General features: G+C 35.9%; 1 protein-coding gene across 1 annotated transcript in view; it reads left to right on the top strand.

The window, feature by feature from the left end:
* LRRK2 (leucine rich repeat kinase 2) overlaps window positions 1–12315 on the top strand; it is a 74102-nt gene that overhangs the window by 48541 nt on the left and 13246 nt on the right. The window contains exons 31-42 of the mRNA XM_075742033.1: window positions 278–496; window positions 2580–2781; window positions 3379–3467; window positions 4327–4514; window positions 5435–5589; window positions 6583–6729; window positions 6883–7074; window positions 7822–7968; window positions 8296–8396; window positions 8595–8785; window positions 9445–9605; window positions 10414–10584. Of these exons, the coding sequence (XP_075598148.1) occupies window positions 278–496; window positions 2580–2781; window positions 3379–3467; window positions 4327–4514; window positions 5435–5589; window positions 6583–6729; window positions 6883–7074; window positions 7822–7968; window positions 8296–8396; window positions 8595–8785; window positions 9445–9605; window positions 10414–10584 (1963 nt within the window). The remainder of the gene's footprint in view (window positions 1–277; window positions 497–2579; window positions 2782–3378; window positions 3468–4326; window positions 4515–5434; window positions 5590–6582; window positions 6730–6882; window positions 7075–7821; window positions 7969–8295; window positions 8397–8594; window positions 8786–9444; window positions 9606–10413; window positions 10585–12315) is intronic.

Below are 12315 nucleotides of genomic sequence, written 5' to 3'. Positions count from 1 at the left end.
AATACGTTTTGTGTTTATAGGCCGATGCATCTTTACTGCCTTATCCAGTCAAGGCTGTTACATGGCATTGCGGTTTAAACTTACTCTGAATAAAGACATGAAATAGTATTTCAGATTTCAAACTTATTTAAGAGAGATATGTTTAAAGAGGGATAAACAGTTGCTTTTTTCATTGTGTAGATTATTTTGACTAAAGTGATCACATTTTATGTGGATATAAAACAATAACATCAACATTCACTATTGAGTTAATTGACTATATGGCTCTTACTAACAGGCTCGAGCTTCAACATCCCCCGTCATTCTTGTTGGCACTCATTTAGATGTTTCTGGTGAAATGCAACGTAAGGCCTGCATGAGTAAAATTACTAGAGAGCTGTTGAATAAGCGAGGCTTCCCAGCAATCCAAGATTATCACTTTGTGAATGCTACAGAAGAATCTGATTCCATTATCAGACTTCGGAAAATCATAATAAAGGAGAGTCTTCACTTCAAGGTCAGCTGCATACAGTTTGTAATGTTGAAAACGTTCTAGTTTTAGTTGAATAAATACATTTTTAAACATTAATTAAACACGCAATTAAATACATTTTTAGTGTGATAGCAAACTCATCTTACCTTCTATAAAATACTACACACAGCAAAATAATGAACGAGAATCACCAGTTTTGTTTTCATTTTCTACCAAAAAAAATCAAAGTATTAAAAATCTCAGCTAAGGCTTGTTTTCAAACATTAGGCTATAAATAGAATATTTAATTAAAAATAGACCAACTTTTTCTTACAAAGAAATCTGATCAAAAGCTGTTTTTTGTTGGATGGCAACATTTAATTGCAACAATAATTATTGCAAGATTTCAGGGGACCAGGAGATACAATTTTGTGATTTCTGAACGCCAACTCATTCTCCATTTACTGATTTCATTTTACATAGTATGAAAATATTCCTAGAAAGAGGAATAGTGAATTAAAGCAAGAAAAGAAGACCACTAAGACTGAGTGATCCTCCTAAACTGGAGAATCTGCACTGGTAGTTCTGTGGTCTCCAAAGTCATCCCTACCACTCACTCCATGCTGTCTCCTTAGCCAGCTAAGTGAGAATGACCAGTATGAGGAGACTAGCCCAGGCATGGAGCTTACAGGAAGACAAGATCCAATCTGTAACAAAAAGAATGCACATTATCAATCATGTTATCTTAGGAGAAGAGTCACAGATCACTCAAACAAACAGACCTGATTTAGTAGTTAGTTTATGGAGTTCTAATCCATAAATTTAGATATGCTAAATATTTAATAAGTACAGGTAGATTGGTGGTCAATACTATTTACTACACTTAAAGTTAGTATGGGATACAAAAATTATCATATAAGCTTATTATACATTATCTTAAATGTTGCATGCAAAAAATGTCACTTACCAACCCATCAATGTCTGGTGTCAGGTAAGGGATCTCTCAGCCTCAAGGGGTAACCTTGAGAGGCGTCCCTACTCAAAGGGAGATCCCCACCATGCAGCCAGCTGCTATGGAGGACCTGGATGGCTGCAGATATTTATAGTCGTTGGTTTGTAGTTAGATTTTCTGCTGTGTTAATGCAGTTTCAGCCACTTACCAGCCCAGTCTCCAGTCAAACTGGTTTTTTTTTTGTTTTGGTGCCATGTTCTCACCGATAGCCTCACACAATAGGATTGACTTCAGTTAGGCTTACTTTCTGAGCATCTGCCCGGACCAAAGTTCAGTTATTTCAAACAGGAGTGCACCCGTCACGCCTGTATAGTGTCATAACATGTTAAAGAGAAAAGGTGATGTCCTGTGCTACTGAAGTCAATGGCAGAACTTGTTGTTTGGTGTTTAACTTTTTTGAGAGGAAAATTACACACTAAGAAGCCAATTTGGAAATGTTGGGAAAATTGTTTCCCATTTCCTCAAAAATAATGACTATGTCAGCACCCATAGAGAATGAAAAACCTGGTCGGGTGCTAGCTAATACCAAAGGTCAAAGGATGTTTCCAGGAAGGAACTCAGCCCCAGGGAACAGAGGCAGAGCATCCGACTGTGTTTCCCTTAAGTGTCACTAACCTGGCCAAATTTATTTCTTCCTCTCCTCTTGTCCACTGACTATCAGCAGTGGAGACTTTGAATTGAGCTACTGGCCTTTTCCTCCCCGTTTATCTAAAGACATATCTAGAGATATTACAGATTATGTGAGGTATATTTTTTTTATTCAGTTGCCTATTGTCTTGTGTTAACCTGAGACGTATGACATCATCTGTTCATACAGTGAATATTTGCCTTTTACTTCAAATCAAAGCTTCTCTTTGAACTTCTCAGACATCCCTTATTTTATGTACATGTAATATGGAAATATTTTCTTCTTTGAGTATTCATCTATAGAAAGACATTCATATTATAATTCTGAAAGAAGAATTAGTTACATCTGCCTTTCAGAAGCTATGTTAGTCAATAAATGAGTGTTCTTGTTCCTTCTTGCTGCTACTGTTGAGTCGCATCTTAGTTTTATTGTCTACATTTCACATGAATAAATTAATACGTTTAAGATTATTATTCTTAATTATACAGATCAGAGATCAACCAGTGGTTGGTCAGCTAATTCCTGACAGCTACCTGGAGCTGGAGAAGAGAATTTTGCTGGAACGTGAAAATGTCCCGGTTGAATTTCCTGTGATTGATCAGAAACGCTTACTGGAACTGGTACGAGAAAGCCAGTTACAACTGGATGAAAATGAACTCCCTCACGCAATTCACTTTCTGAATGAATCAGGTAAAATATTACCTTCAATGTATATTTGTTAGTGCTTTGTTGCAGATCTGCAGCAGACAGACTTGTATGCATTTTCAAATCTCGCACAAGGTTGGCACAAAGTGCTTAAGCTTCGGTAACGTTAGTTTGATAATTCAGGTTATTGGGTCATAAAGGAATTCTATGGTATAAAGGATCACTACTGTAACAATTTATACGTCTTACCCCTTGATAACATCATACCTGCTGGTTTGACAGCACTGTCTCTGAAGAAAGATGCAATTGCTATAATAGCTTGAATAGCGGTTAGGTGAATATATGTAACAGCTTATCTTAGTGCCATACAGACTCCATAAGATTAAATAATAAACCACACAGAGCATAGCTTCTTGGCAAAAACCCAAGTCAGATTACAAATCTAACAAAACATCTGAAAATAAAGCTGAACAAACCATGATTTTATTCTACTGTCCTATTGACATAAATTCAATAGCTGTATTTCTTATTCAAATTGCTTATGTCAACTAATGTAAGAAAAACTGCTCAGACTGGGGGGGTTTATTCTTCTTAATATGGAGCTTCAGAAATGCATTGCTAATTACAACATTCTTTGCACAGGTGTACTCCTTCATTTTCAAGACCCAGCACTACAGCTAAGAGATCTGTATTTTGTAGATCCTAAGTGGCTATGTAAAATCATGGCACAGGTTAGACTCCAATTCCTTTTTTAATCTACATTCATGAAACTTTTTGCCCTCTCTGCAACCGCCGTAACTTATTAGTGATTCTTCTTCACCATTTCTTTCCTGTTTCATGATCTAGAATTTTCTCACTGCCCAGGCTGGTTTACCTGGCTCTTTCTGTTTTCTTTGTTTTCTAAACAACTTTCTGTCTCAGTAGTTCTATGTTCTTAAGCAGTAATGTCCAATATCATTTAAACTACACCAGACACAAAAATACATGTAGAATAGAAAAACCCCAGGGATGCAAAGTAATCCTGCAACATGTTGTGACAGGTTGAAGTGAAAGCTGGAACTTCAGATTAAAGTAGTAAGAATGGGGGAAGAAGGGTCATTGTGTGCTTGGTGCTTTATGTATTCAGGTTTCCTAACCTCAAACTTTATCTTCCATTCATTGCAGGAAATGGGATGGCAAAAATCTAAGTTTGAGCCCTTAAAGATGGTGGGATTAAGAGTGAGAAAAGACTGAGATCATGTTGTCAGTACCAGTATGCCTGTGTGAAGTGCTGATATGAAAAATTACTGTACATAGGCTCCTTTCAGAGAACACTTTCACTAATTAACTTGTAGAATAAATTTCCATGTAACATGGAACAGTGAAAGCTACTGAAGAATAGTAACACACTAGTGGCTTGGACAGGTTAAATTTTTTCACTGCTGTCTTCTTGCTGGCTAGCATTATAGAAATGTTTGGTTTCACTGTGAAATGGAATCCATTTTCCCCCCTAAATAATAGGCTACCAAATATTTCAGAGAACAAAGTTTGTCAGGAAAATGCAATCTAATGATGACTGTACACCTGAAATTGTTTTACTTTTTTTGAAAGATTCTGATGGTGAAAGTGGAAGGCTTTTCTAAATATCCTAAGGGAATTATAAAGCGTTCAGATGTGGAAAAATTCCTTTTAAAGAAGAGCAAGTTTCCTAAGATTTACATGTCACAATACTTTAAGCTTCTGGAAAAGTTTCAGATTGCTTTGCCGTTAGGAGAGGATCAACTACTAATCCCAAGCAGGTAAGCAAAGGGCTAAACCCACAAATGAGAGCCATAGAGATCGATCAAAACAGGAACCTCCTATCAGGCTAGCTAGTTTAACTGACCATCAAAGCAATTTGGTATATGAAAGCATGATATATACTTAGTATATACATTTTAGTAAATGCTTTCACAGACATGTTGAGCTGATCTTGTAGCAGATAAAGCTTACATCATATTAGCATGTTGGGTAAATGGAATTTATAAATGATAAAATGATTTATGAGGATAATATTTCTTTTACAGTTGACCATGCTTTGAAACTACAGCAGGAAGGTTATAATTTAGCTTTACATTGCAGTGTGCCATCATTACAGATATTTATTGCAATATAATAGATAACCATGAATTTCTATAGCCTATTCGCTTGGAACGAGAATCAGTCAAGTTACTGAGAGACAGTATTTCTTCCAAACAGTCTAGTTATTAAATGTGGTGACAAAAAAGTGTTTAGAATTTGAATGCAGTCTTTTTTGCTTTATCTGAAGCAGGTATAACACAGTTTCTCTGCCTCAGTTACAGATTTCCCTAATGTGTTTAATAATGCTTATTTTGCTTAATGGAGAGAGTGGTGCATGGTTGCATTGATTAGAGTTTCTACGTTCTTCAAGTCCTGGGATATTTCATCTGAATGTCTTACCTGCCTTGTATGTGTCTCAGGTTTTTCTCACGTTTGCAATGACTAATGATTGTTAGTGAGGTTCTGTTGGGTTTAAATTACAGCAGAATTTCACTTTAGCACAAGCAAGCAGAATAAGCATATACACTGTCTGCTCCCTGATAATTTGAATCATTCATTCATTAATAAATAATACATTTTACATAATAAATAATGTATGTCATCAGTCAATTTGGATAAAGTACATCATTAAATACTGTCTAAATTTTTTTTCTTTCAGTTTGTCTGATCACAGACCTGTTATAGAGCTTCCCCACTGTGAAAATTCAGAAATTATCATCAGGCTTTATGAGATGCCGTACTTTCCTATGGGATTTTGGTCCAGGTTGATCAACAGGTTGCTTGAAATATCACCTTACATGCTGTCAGGAAGAGGTACAAATCTTTATCTTCAAAAGCAATAGTGTGCATGTTTGCTTTGAATGCCAACATCTGCACGTTAAAGCTCTAATCCCCAATATTGTTTTGCTTTAGCTAATTTCTGGCCACTTCACAAATGTGAAATAAACAACAGTAGTCTTTTTTGTAACTTTGAAATATCCAGATTGTGCCTGAACTTTACAGTGATGTGCAAAAGAAAGTGAAGGTATAAGCAGTCTATTTCTCTCCTTCACATGCTAGAGAGGGGGGAAATCCTTCTATTTATACAATATTGCCATTTGCCTCTACGAGGAATACAGGAAAGGAACCAAATTGCTTTTCTTCACGTTCATCAATTCTCCCTTTATGAAAGTCTAAAAACTTTGCTTTTATCAGAAGAGGGGGGTGTCTTTAATTTTTTTCTAATACTGTACTTTAGCATGAGATTTTTCTGCTGAACTTGGGAATTTCATTCATCTTTGGTTTTTTAATGTGTGATTTATGAATACTACTGACAAGTAAAATATGAAAAATATGCATTTCTAATGGTCTACGAATATGATTTATAACTGCTGCTCTCCTGGCATTCAGTTTCCTCCTGAGCATAGAATTCCAGTTGCATCTTGCTATTTCACGTGTGTGCAATAGAGGGAAAATTTAAATCACTGGCTTTTTTTCATATGTTGCCTAAGATATTCTGTATTTGAACCTGAATGTACCTCAGCATTTCTGTAATCCCTACATGCATCACCTGCTACATGATTTACTATCTTAATTAAATGTTTAGTTTGTGGATATGCCTTATAGAACTGAACACTAGTTGTACATTCAGCTTTTGTGGGGCTATTCTGTCTGCAAAGTTGCAGCCTTTATTCTGTTTGTTATTTGGGTAGGCATAAACCTACAGTCATAATTAAATATTTGAAGTACCATTAATTATTCTGCGTATTTTAAAATATTACATTCTTATTGGAGAACAGATTTTTAACCTAATTTTGTATTTTCTAGAGCGAGCACTTCGTCCTAATAGAATGTATTGGAGACAAGGCATCTACTTGAACTGGTCTCCTGAAGCTTATTGTCTAGTGGAATCAGCAGTATTTGACAACAACCCAGACAGTTTTTTGAAAATCACATCACCTTCTTGCAGAAAAGGTTAATTATTCCCGAGCCTGATTTTTGCTCCGGTTTGATTGCAGCTTGGCATTTTGGTTTGTTGTGCTTTTGCCTTTGGAACGTAGAATTTAGTTTTGTAATTACAAGTGCGGCAGATGGAGGCTGTAATTTCCCTCCTTTGGTTTCTTAAAGGATGCATCCTTTTGGGGCAAGTTGTGGATCACATAGATTCTCTTATGGAAGAATGGTTTCCTGGTTTGCTGGATATAGATGTATGTGGTGAAGGGGAAACACTGTTGAAGAAATGGGCTCTGTACAGCTTTCAGGATGGTGAAGAGCACCAAAAAATACTACTTGATGACTTACTTAAAAAAGCTGAAGAAGGTATATATATATGTTTGTGCCATTTGAGGTATATAGAGGTATACCTGTATGTAGATAAATATTATAGAACATCCCCTTTATAACATTTGGGTACTTCACGTTATTTAAAAATGTTTCATTTCTGTAAGAAATAATTATGGTATGAGTCAAAAGCAACTTGTTCTTTTTTTATGTAAGAGCCATCAGTGTAAGTGTAGAATATGGGACAGATTGCTGCTACTCTGTATATTCGTGTATACGTGGCAACAATGGAAAGAATCATTTTGCATGATACCGATAATGCGACTTCATTCATGGAATTGAATCCAGCACATAGTAAAGCTGATACTAGATCTTTCAGTTGGACCATGTACACCAGTAATTTTAAAAGCATTATTCATGATGACATTCTACATACTAAGAGAATTCTTTCTTTTTATAGACAGAAAAATAATCTCTTGGTTAGTTTGGTGTTGTTACATAGCAACAGTTGCTATCATTTTTGATTGGTACATATACAGAACCTTGAAAATACTTAAACATGTAAGATACATTAAGTAGAATGGCAAACTTAATTAGCGTTCTGTTTCGTATATATACATATAAATGTTTGTGTGTGTGCGCATGCGCTTTATATATATATATTACACACACATGAGAATTAAATTTTAGGTACTTTGATCATATGTACTCAAAGAGATCCACGTAGCTTTCAGTGCCTTTTGAATGATGACTACCCTTCTTTTTGGTCTCATTTATTTTTCTTAGGTGACCTTTTGGTAAATCCAGATCAACCGAGACATACCATTCCAATAGCTCAGATTGCTCCTGATCTGATACTGGCTGATTTGCCAAGAAATATTATGTTGAACAATGATGATCTGGAATTTGACGAAGCTCCTGAATTTCTCTTGGGTAAGCATTATTTGGTAGGGTTTTTTTTTTACAGAGCTCATGTAAACAAATCTTTTGGAGTCAGTTCTGCAATGTATGGAAAACATTTTAGAGAATTCTTTTCTGTAGAAATGTATTTTTTAAGGTATTCTAAATGTCAAGTTATTGAGGTTTGATTTTCCATTAACTTGTACGCTAGGACGCTGGTTTTTATGTATTTAGATTACTGATCATGAAGCTTAACACAGTAGATGATCCACACGTTTCAGCTAGTTTTTTGGGGTTTTTTTGAGAAATGGTTGATATCCCTTTGGTTTTAATATTCTTTTCAATTTTATCTTTGAAAAGGTGATGGTGGGTTTGGATCTGTGTACCGTGCATCTTATGGTGGCGAAGAGGTTGCCGTGAAGATTTTCAATAAACATACTTCCCTCCGGCTCCTGAGACAAGTAAGAAATACTGCCTTTTTTTGTTGGTTTGTTTTTTTTTTTTGTTTTTTTTTGTAGTGCTGCTCTTGGAATACCAAACCTACTGAAGACCTTAAAAAGCTTCAGTAAAGTGCAAGACTCCAAAACATTTCTGAGTTTACTTCAAAGCTACAGAGGTTATGCTATTTGCAGTATTTAATCTGATTTTCCAATTTACAGGAGCTTGCAGTGCTTTGTCACCTCCATCACCCCAGTTTAGTGTCTCTGCTGGCTGCTGCAATCCGTCCCCGGATGCTGGTGATGGAATTAGCCCTTAAAGGATCTCTCGATCGTTTGCTTCAACAAGACAATGCAAGTTTAACTAGAACACTTCAGCACAGGATAGCTTTACATGTAGCTGATGGCTTAAGGTAAATGTGACTTCTACGTTGCTGTAAAAACAGGATACAGCTGCAAGTAGTATATACCGCAAATGAAAAGCTTATCTTTTCATATACCTCAAGCAGAGTATTCCCCGAGTCAAACAAATGCTTGTATTTTTATGATTGATTGGCTGATATATAACACAAATTTTTGTTACCTTTTTCTGCTAACAAGTGGCGCTCATATAAGTAGAGAAATAGTGAGAGCTCTGGGTAGAATTTCTATGTGGCTGTTGATTTCTTATTAAAATGTCAAAGGAATTAATTTAGTGCATTTTTAAAGTTCTGAAAGTCCATGAATGTCCTCAGGAGCTATTGAAGTGTGACTGTAAAACCACAAAACCTGCAAAGGAACCAATGAAGCTTAAACTTCTCAGATTCAGTTCTCAAACTGCCAATGACACTTCCAGTAAGACTTGGTACTAAAATACCACAATGTTTATGTACCAGTATATACTATTTCAGAACAATTCTAAAGTCAATATCCGGTAAGACGATGTCATGTTGATGACATTTGACGTTTTTTAACACATTTAACATTTGAAAGCACGATTTACTGTTGTGGGAATCCTGCATTCAGTGTGTGTGTGTACAGATGCATCCTTGAATTCTGAATGCTTTCAATAAATACTTTTTTTGATTAACAGGTACCTGCATTCAGCAATGATCATCTACCGTGATTTAAAGCCTCACAATGTGTTACTCTTTACCCTATATCCCAATTCAGCTGTTATTGCAAAAATAGCTGACTATGGCATTGCCCAGTATTGTTGCCGAATGGGAATAAAAACCTCTGAAGGCACGCCAGGTATGGAAAAATGCTTTCATTTACAGTGCGTTATGTCAAAAAATAGCTAATATGGTTTTTATTTAGTCTATAAGAAGTAACTCAAATCTATAGTCAAAATCACAAAATGTAGTCCTAATCGTATTACAAGTTATGATGCCAGATTTATACCTCTGGGCCTTTCTTCCTATTCGTGTTTTAACCCGTTTTTGAAGAATCAATGAATATAGTCTTTAGAATCAAGGCGTCCTCTGTCAAAAGGCAGCAAATTAAATTACATGTATTAATTATGGGGGTTTTCTGTCTTGTTTCAGTATGGTTATTGTGATATTGAAATTATACCACCAAAATTATTTGTTGTTTTAATTTTCAGTAATGCATAGGTAGGTCTTAAATTTTTTGAAAGGAAATAAATACCAGCATTGTTCCCTGACTTTAGAGACTTTAGAGACTGAACAATTCAACAACATTGAAAAGTGCCTTTAGGTCCTGGAAACCGTGCATGAGGGTGTGACTTCAAGTGCTAAATGTTAGGCCTTCACTAAAGACCACAGACTTGCTCTTCATTTTCAATATTCATTGCTAAATGAATTATTTTATGTGTGATGGTGCAGGAGCTCTGTAACTGAGGTACTGACCCCTTCCTTTATACTGATTGCTGATATTTTTGGAGGTCTGCCGCATGCAAACTACTGCCAGCCCAGAAATAGTGTGCCATTTTTGGTTTACTTCCTGTGACATTTTCATCAAAAAGTGTTTGTTCTTAAAAGGATAAAGATGGCTTCAGCTTGATGTGAATCATAACTATTAATGAATGATTTATTTGCAGGATTTCGAGCACCGGAGGTTGCCAGAGGAAATGTTATTTACAATCAGCAAGCTGATGTTTATTCATTTGGCTTGCTGCTCTATGACATTTTAACAGGAGGAGGTAGAATAATGGAAGGCTTAAAGTTTCCAAATGAATTTGATGAATTAGCAATACAAGGAAAGTTACCAGGTATGCCTTTTTTTAAAATTTTTAACATGACAGCGGACCACTTGTCCTGCCTCCTCCAAAAATAACGCCTCTCATCTTTTATGTTGTATCTGACAGTGATCAGAGGAGGAGACTAAATAATAGCAATTTTTAGAAGCTTCTCCTAATTTTACACAGTCTGGAAATAGTGAGAAACAGACATCTATTCAACATCACATTGGTTATAATTTCATTACCATTTCAAGGGGTCTAGCTGGTTTACTTTTTAAAGAAATAGAGGGTTTGTATACTTGGGACCTTATCCAGACCTAGCTAAAATGGATGTTGCTGAAGGTACCTTCTAATACCGTGTCTGGACTTGACCTTTACATATTACTGTGATAATGCACATCATGTACTAAGATAAACACAATTCCACTTCTGTTCTTTGATCGTGATACATTATGTTAAAAAATCCATTATAAAGAAGATGCATATCTTAAAAAAACATTGAAATCTTATTTTTTTTAAAAAAAAAAGCCACCACTAAAGGTTTTAAATAGGAATTCCCTTTTAACTTATCAAGAGCATGAAGTCCCTGCCCAGCTACCTAACATTGTTCATATTCCATCTGCATTACAGTATGTAATTTTTGGCTGCTAGAAGGAAGATTAAACAGGCTCTGATACTGGACGTGATGAAGTCAGCTGGTCAGTGTAACTCAGTATTTGGCAACTTCTGTGTAAACAGCTGTTGAAGTTTTATAGTACTACAAGCTTAATGTGTGGCGTTCCTATTTATTGCCCTGCAATAGTGGATATACTCCTGAAACATTCTTTAAGACTGAAAAGTCACTCCATCTAGGAAAGGGCAGCAACTGTACCATTTAATCTGGTATGGCTTCTCCATTAGGAGAGACAGAGTTCATGCATTTTCTACTCCTTAAAGAGAATAGTTCAATTCACAGCTCAGATGGTTTAAAGCCCCTCCCTAAAGACGCCATCCCAAGAACTGATGACTAAGTATCTCTTGAGTGCAGCTGTCCATTTGGCTGCTTTCTGTATTATAAGCCCTATGAAATAATCAGAAGCATTAGTTTCTGGAGATAGTACAGTTCCATCTGTGCACATACTCATCATTTATCTATGTCCACCAAAAAAGGGGCTGGCTGAGCTCAGAAGTAAAGAGTGCCTATCATTTGCTGAACAGGGTATGTTCATTTGCAGGTATTTATCATTAATGTTACCTTTGTCTAATGCAGGACTGGAATATCTGCTGCGGATTATGATGAACTAAAAGGAAAAGCAGTACAGGCAGCATTACTCATGAGTAATTTGTTCTTAGAGAGATCAGCACCTGTAGTCGTAAGATACATATTCAAAGCACTGAGTGGGAATTTAAACTTCCATATCTCATAAATACTATATGGAGTTGTTTATCTAAATTGCTATACATTTTATTGGAAGTTCATCTGTATTCCATATACTCTGCCCCAACACAGAAGAATAAATGTGGATAAAAACGTTCACAGGAATTGAAAAGCCTGCAGCCATGCCCTCGAACGGTCAACATTAATCAAAACACAACTCACACATATCTGTGATTCAGTGCCAAGTATAGGGACATTTTAAAAAAGTTAAAGCAAAATCCATTTCTGCTTTTAATGAGAAGGAGTCTAGCTCTAGCATTTCATACTCTAGCATTTAATAGCAGACGAGCAATTCCAAGCTGCTCATGCTGACATTTTACCTGAGTGTGATATTTCTTAGTGCA

Source organism: Balearica regulorum, chromosome 1 (genome assembly GCF_011004875.1).
Source record: "Balearica regulorum gibbericeps isolate bBalReg1 chromosome 1, bBalReg1.pri, whole genome shotgun sequence".
Taxonomy (NCBI): Eukaryota; Metazoa; Chordata; class Aves; order Gruiformes; family Gruidae; genus Balearica; species Balearica regulorum.
Note: the sequence above shows the minus strand (reverse complement) of the source record. Positions and strands in the feature narration are given on the sequence as shown.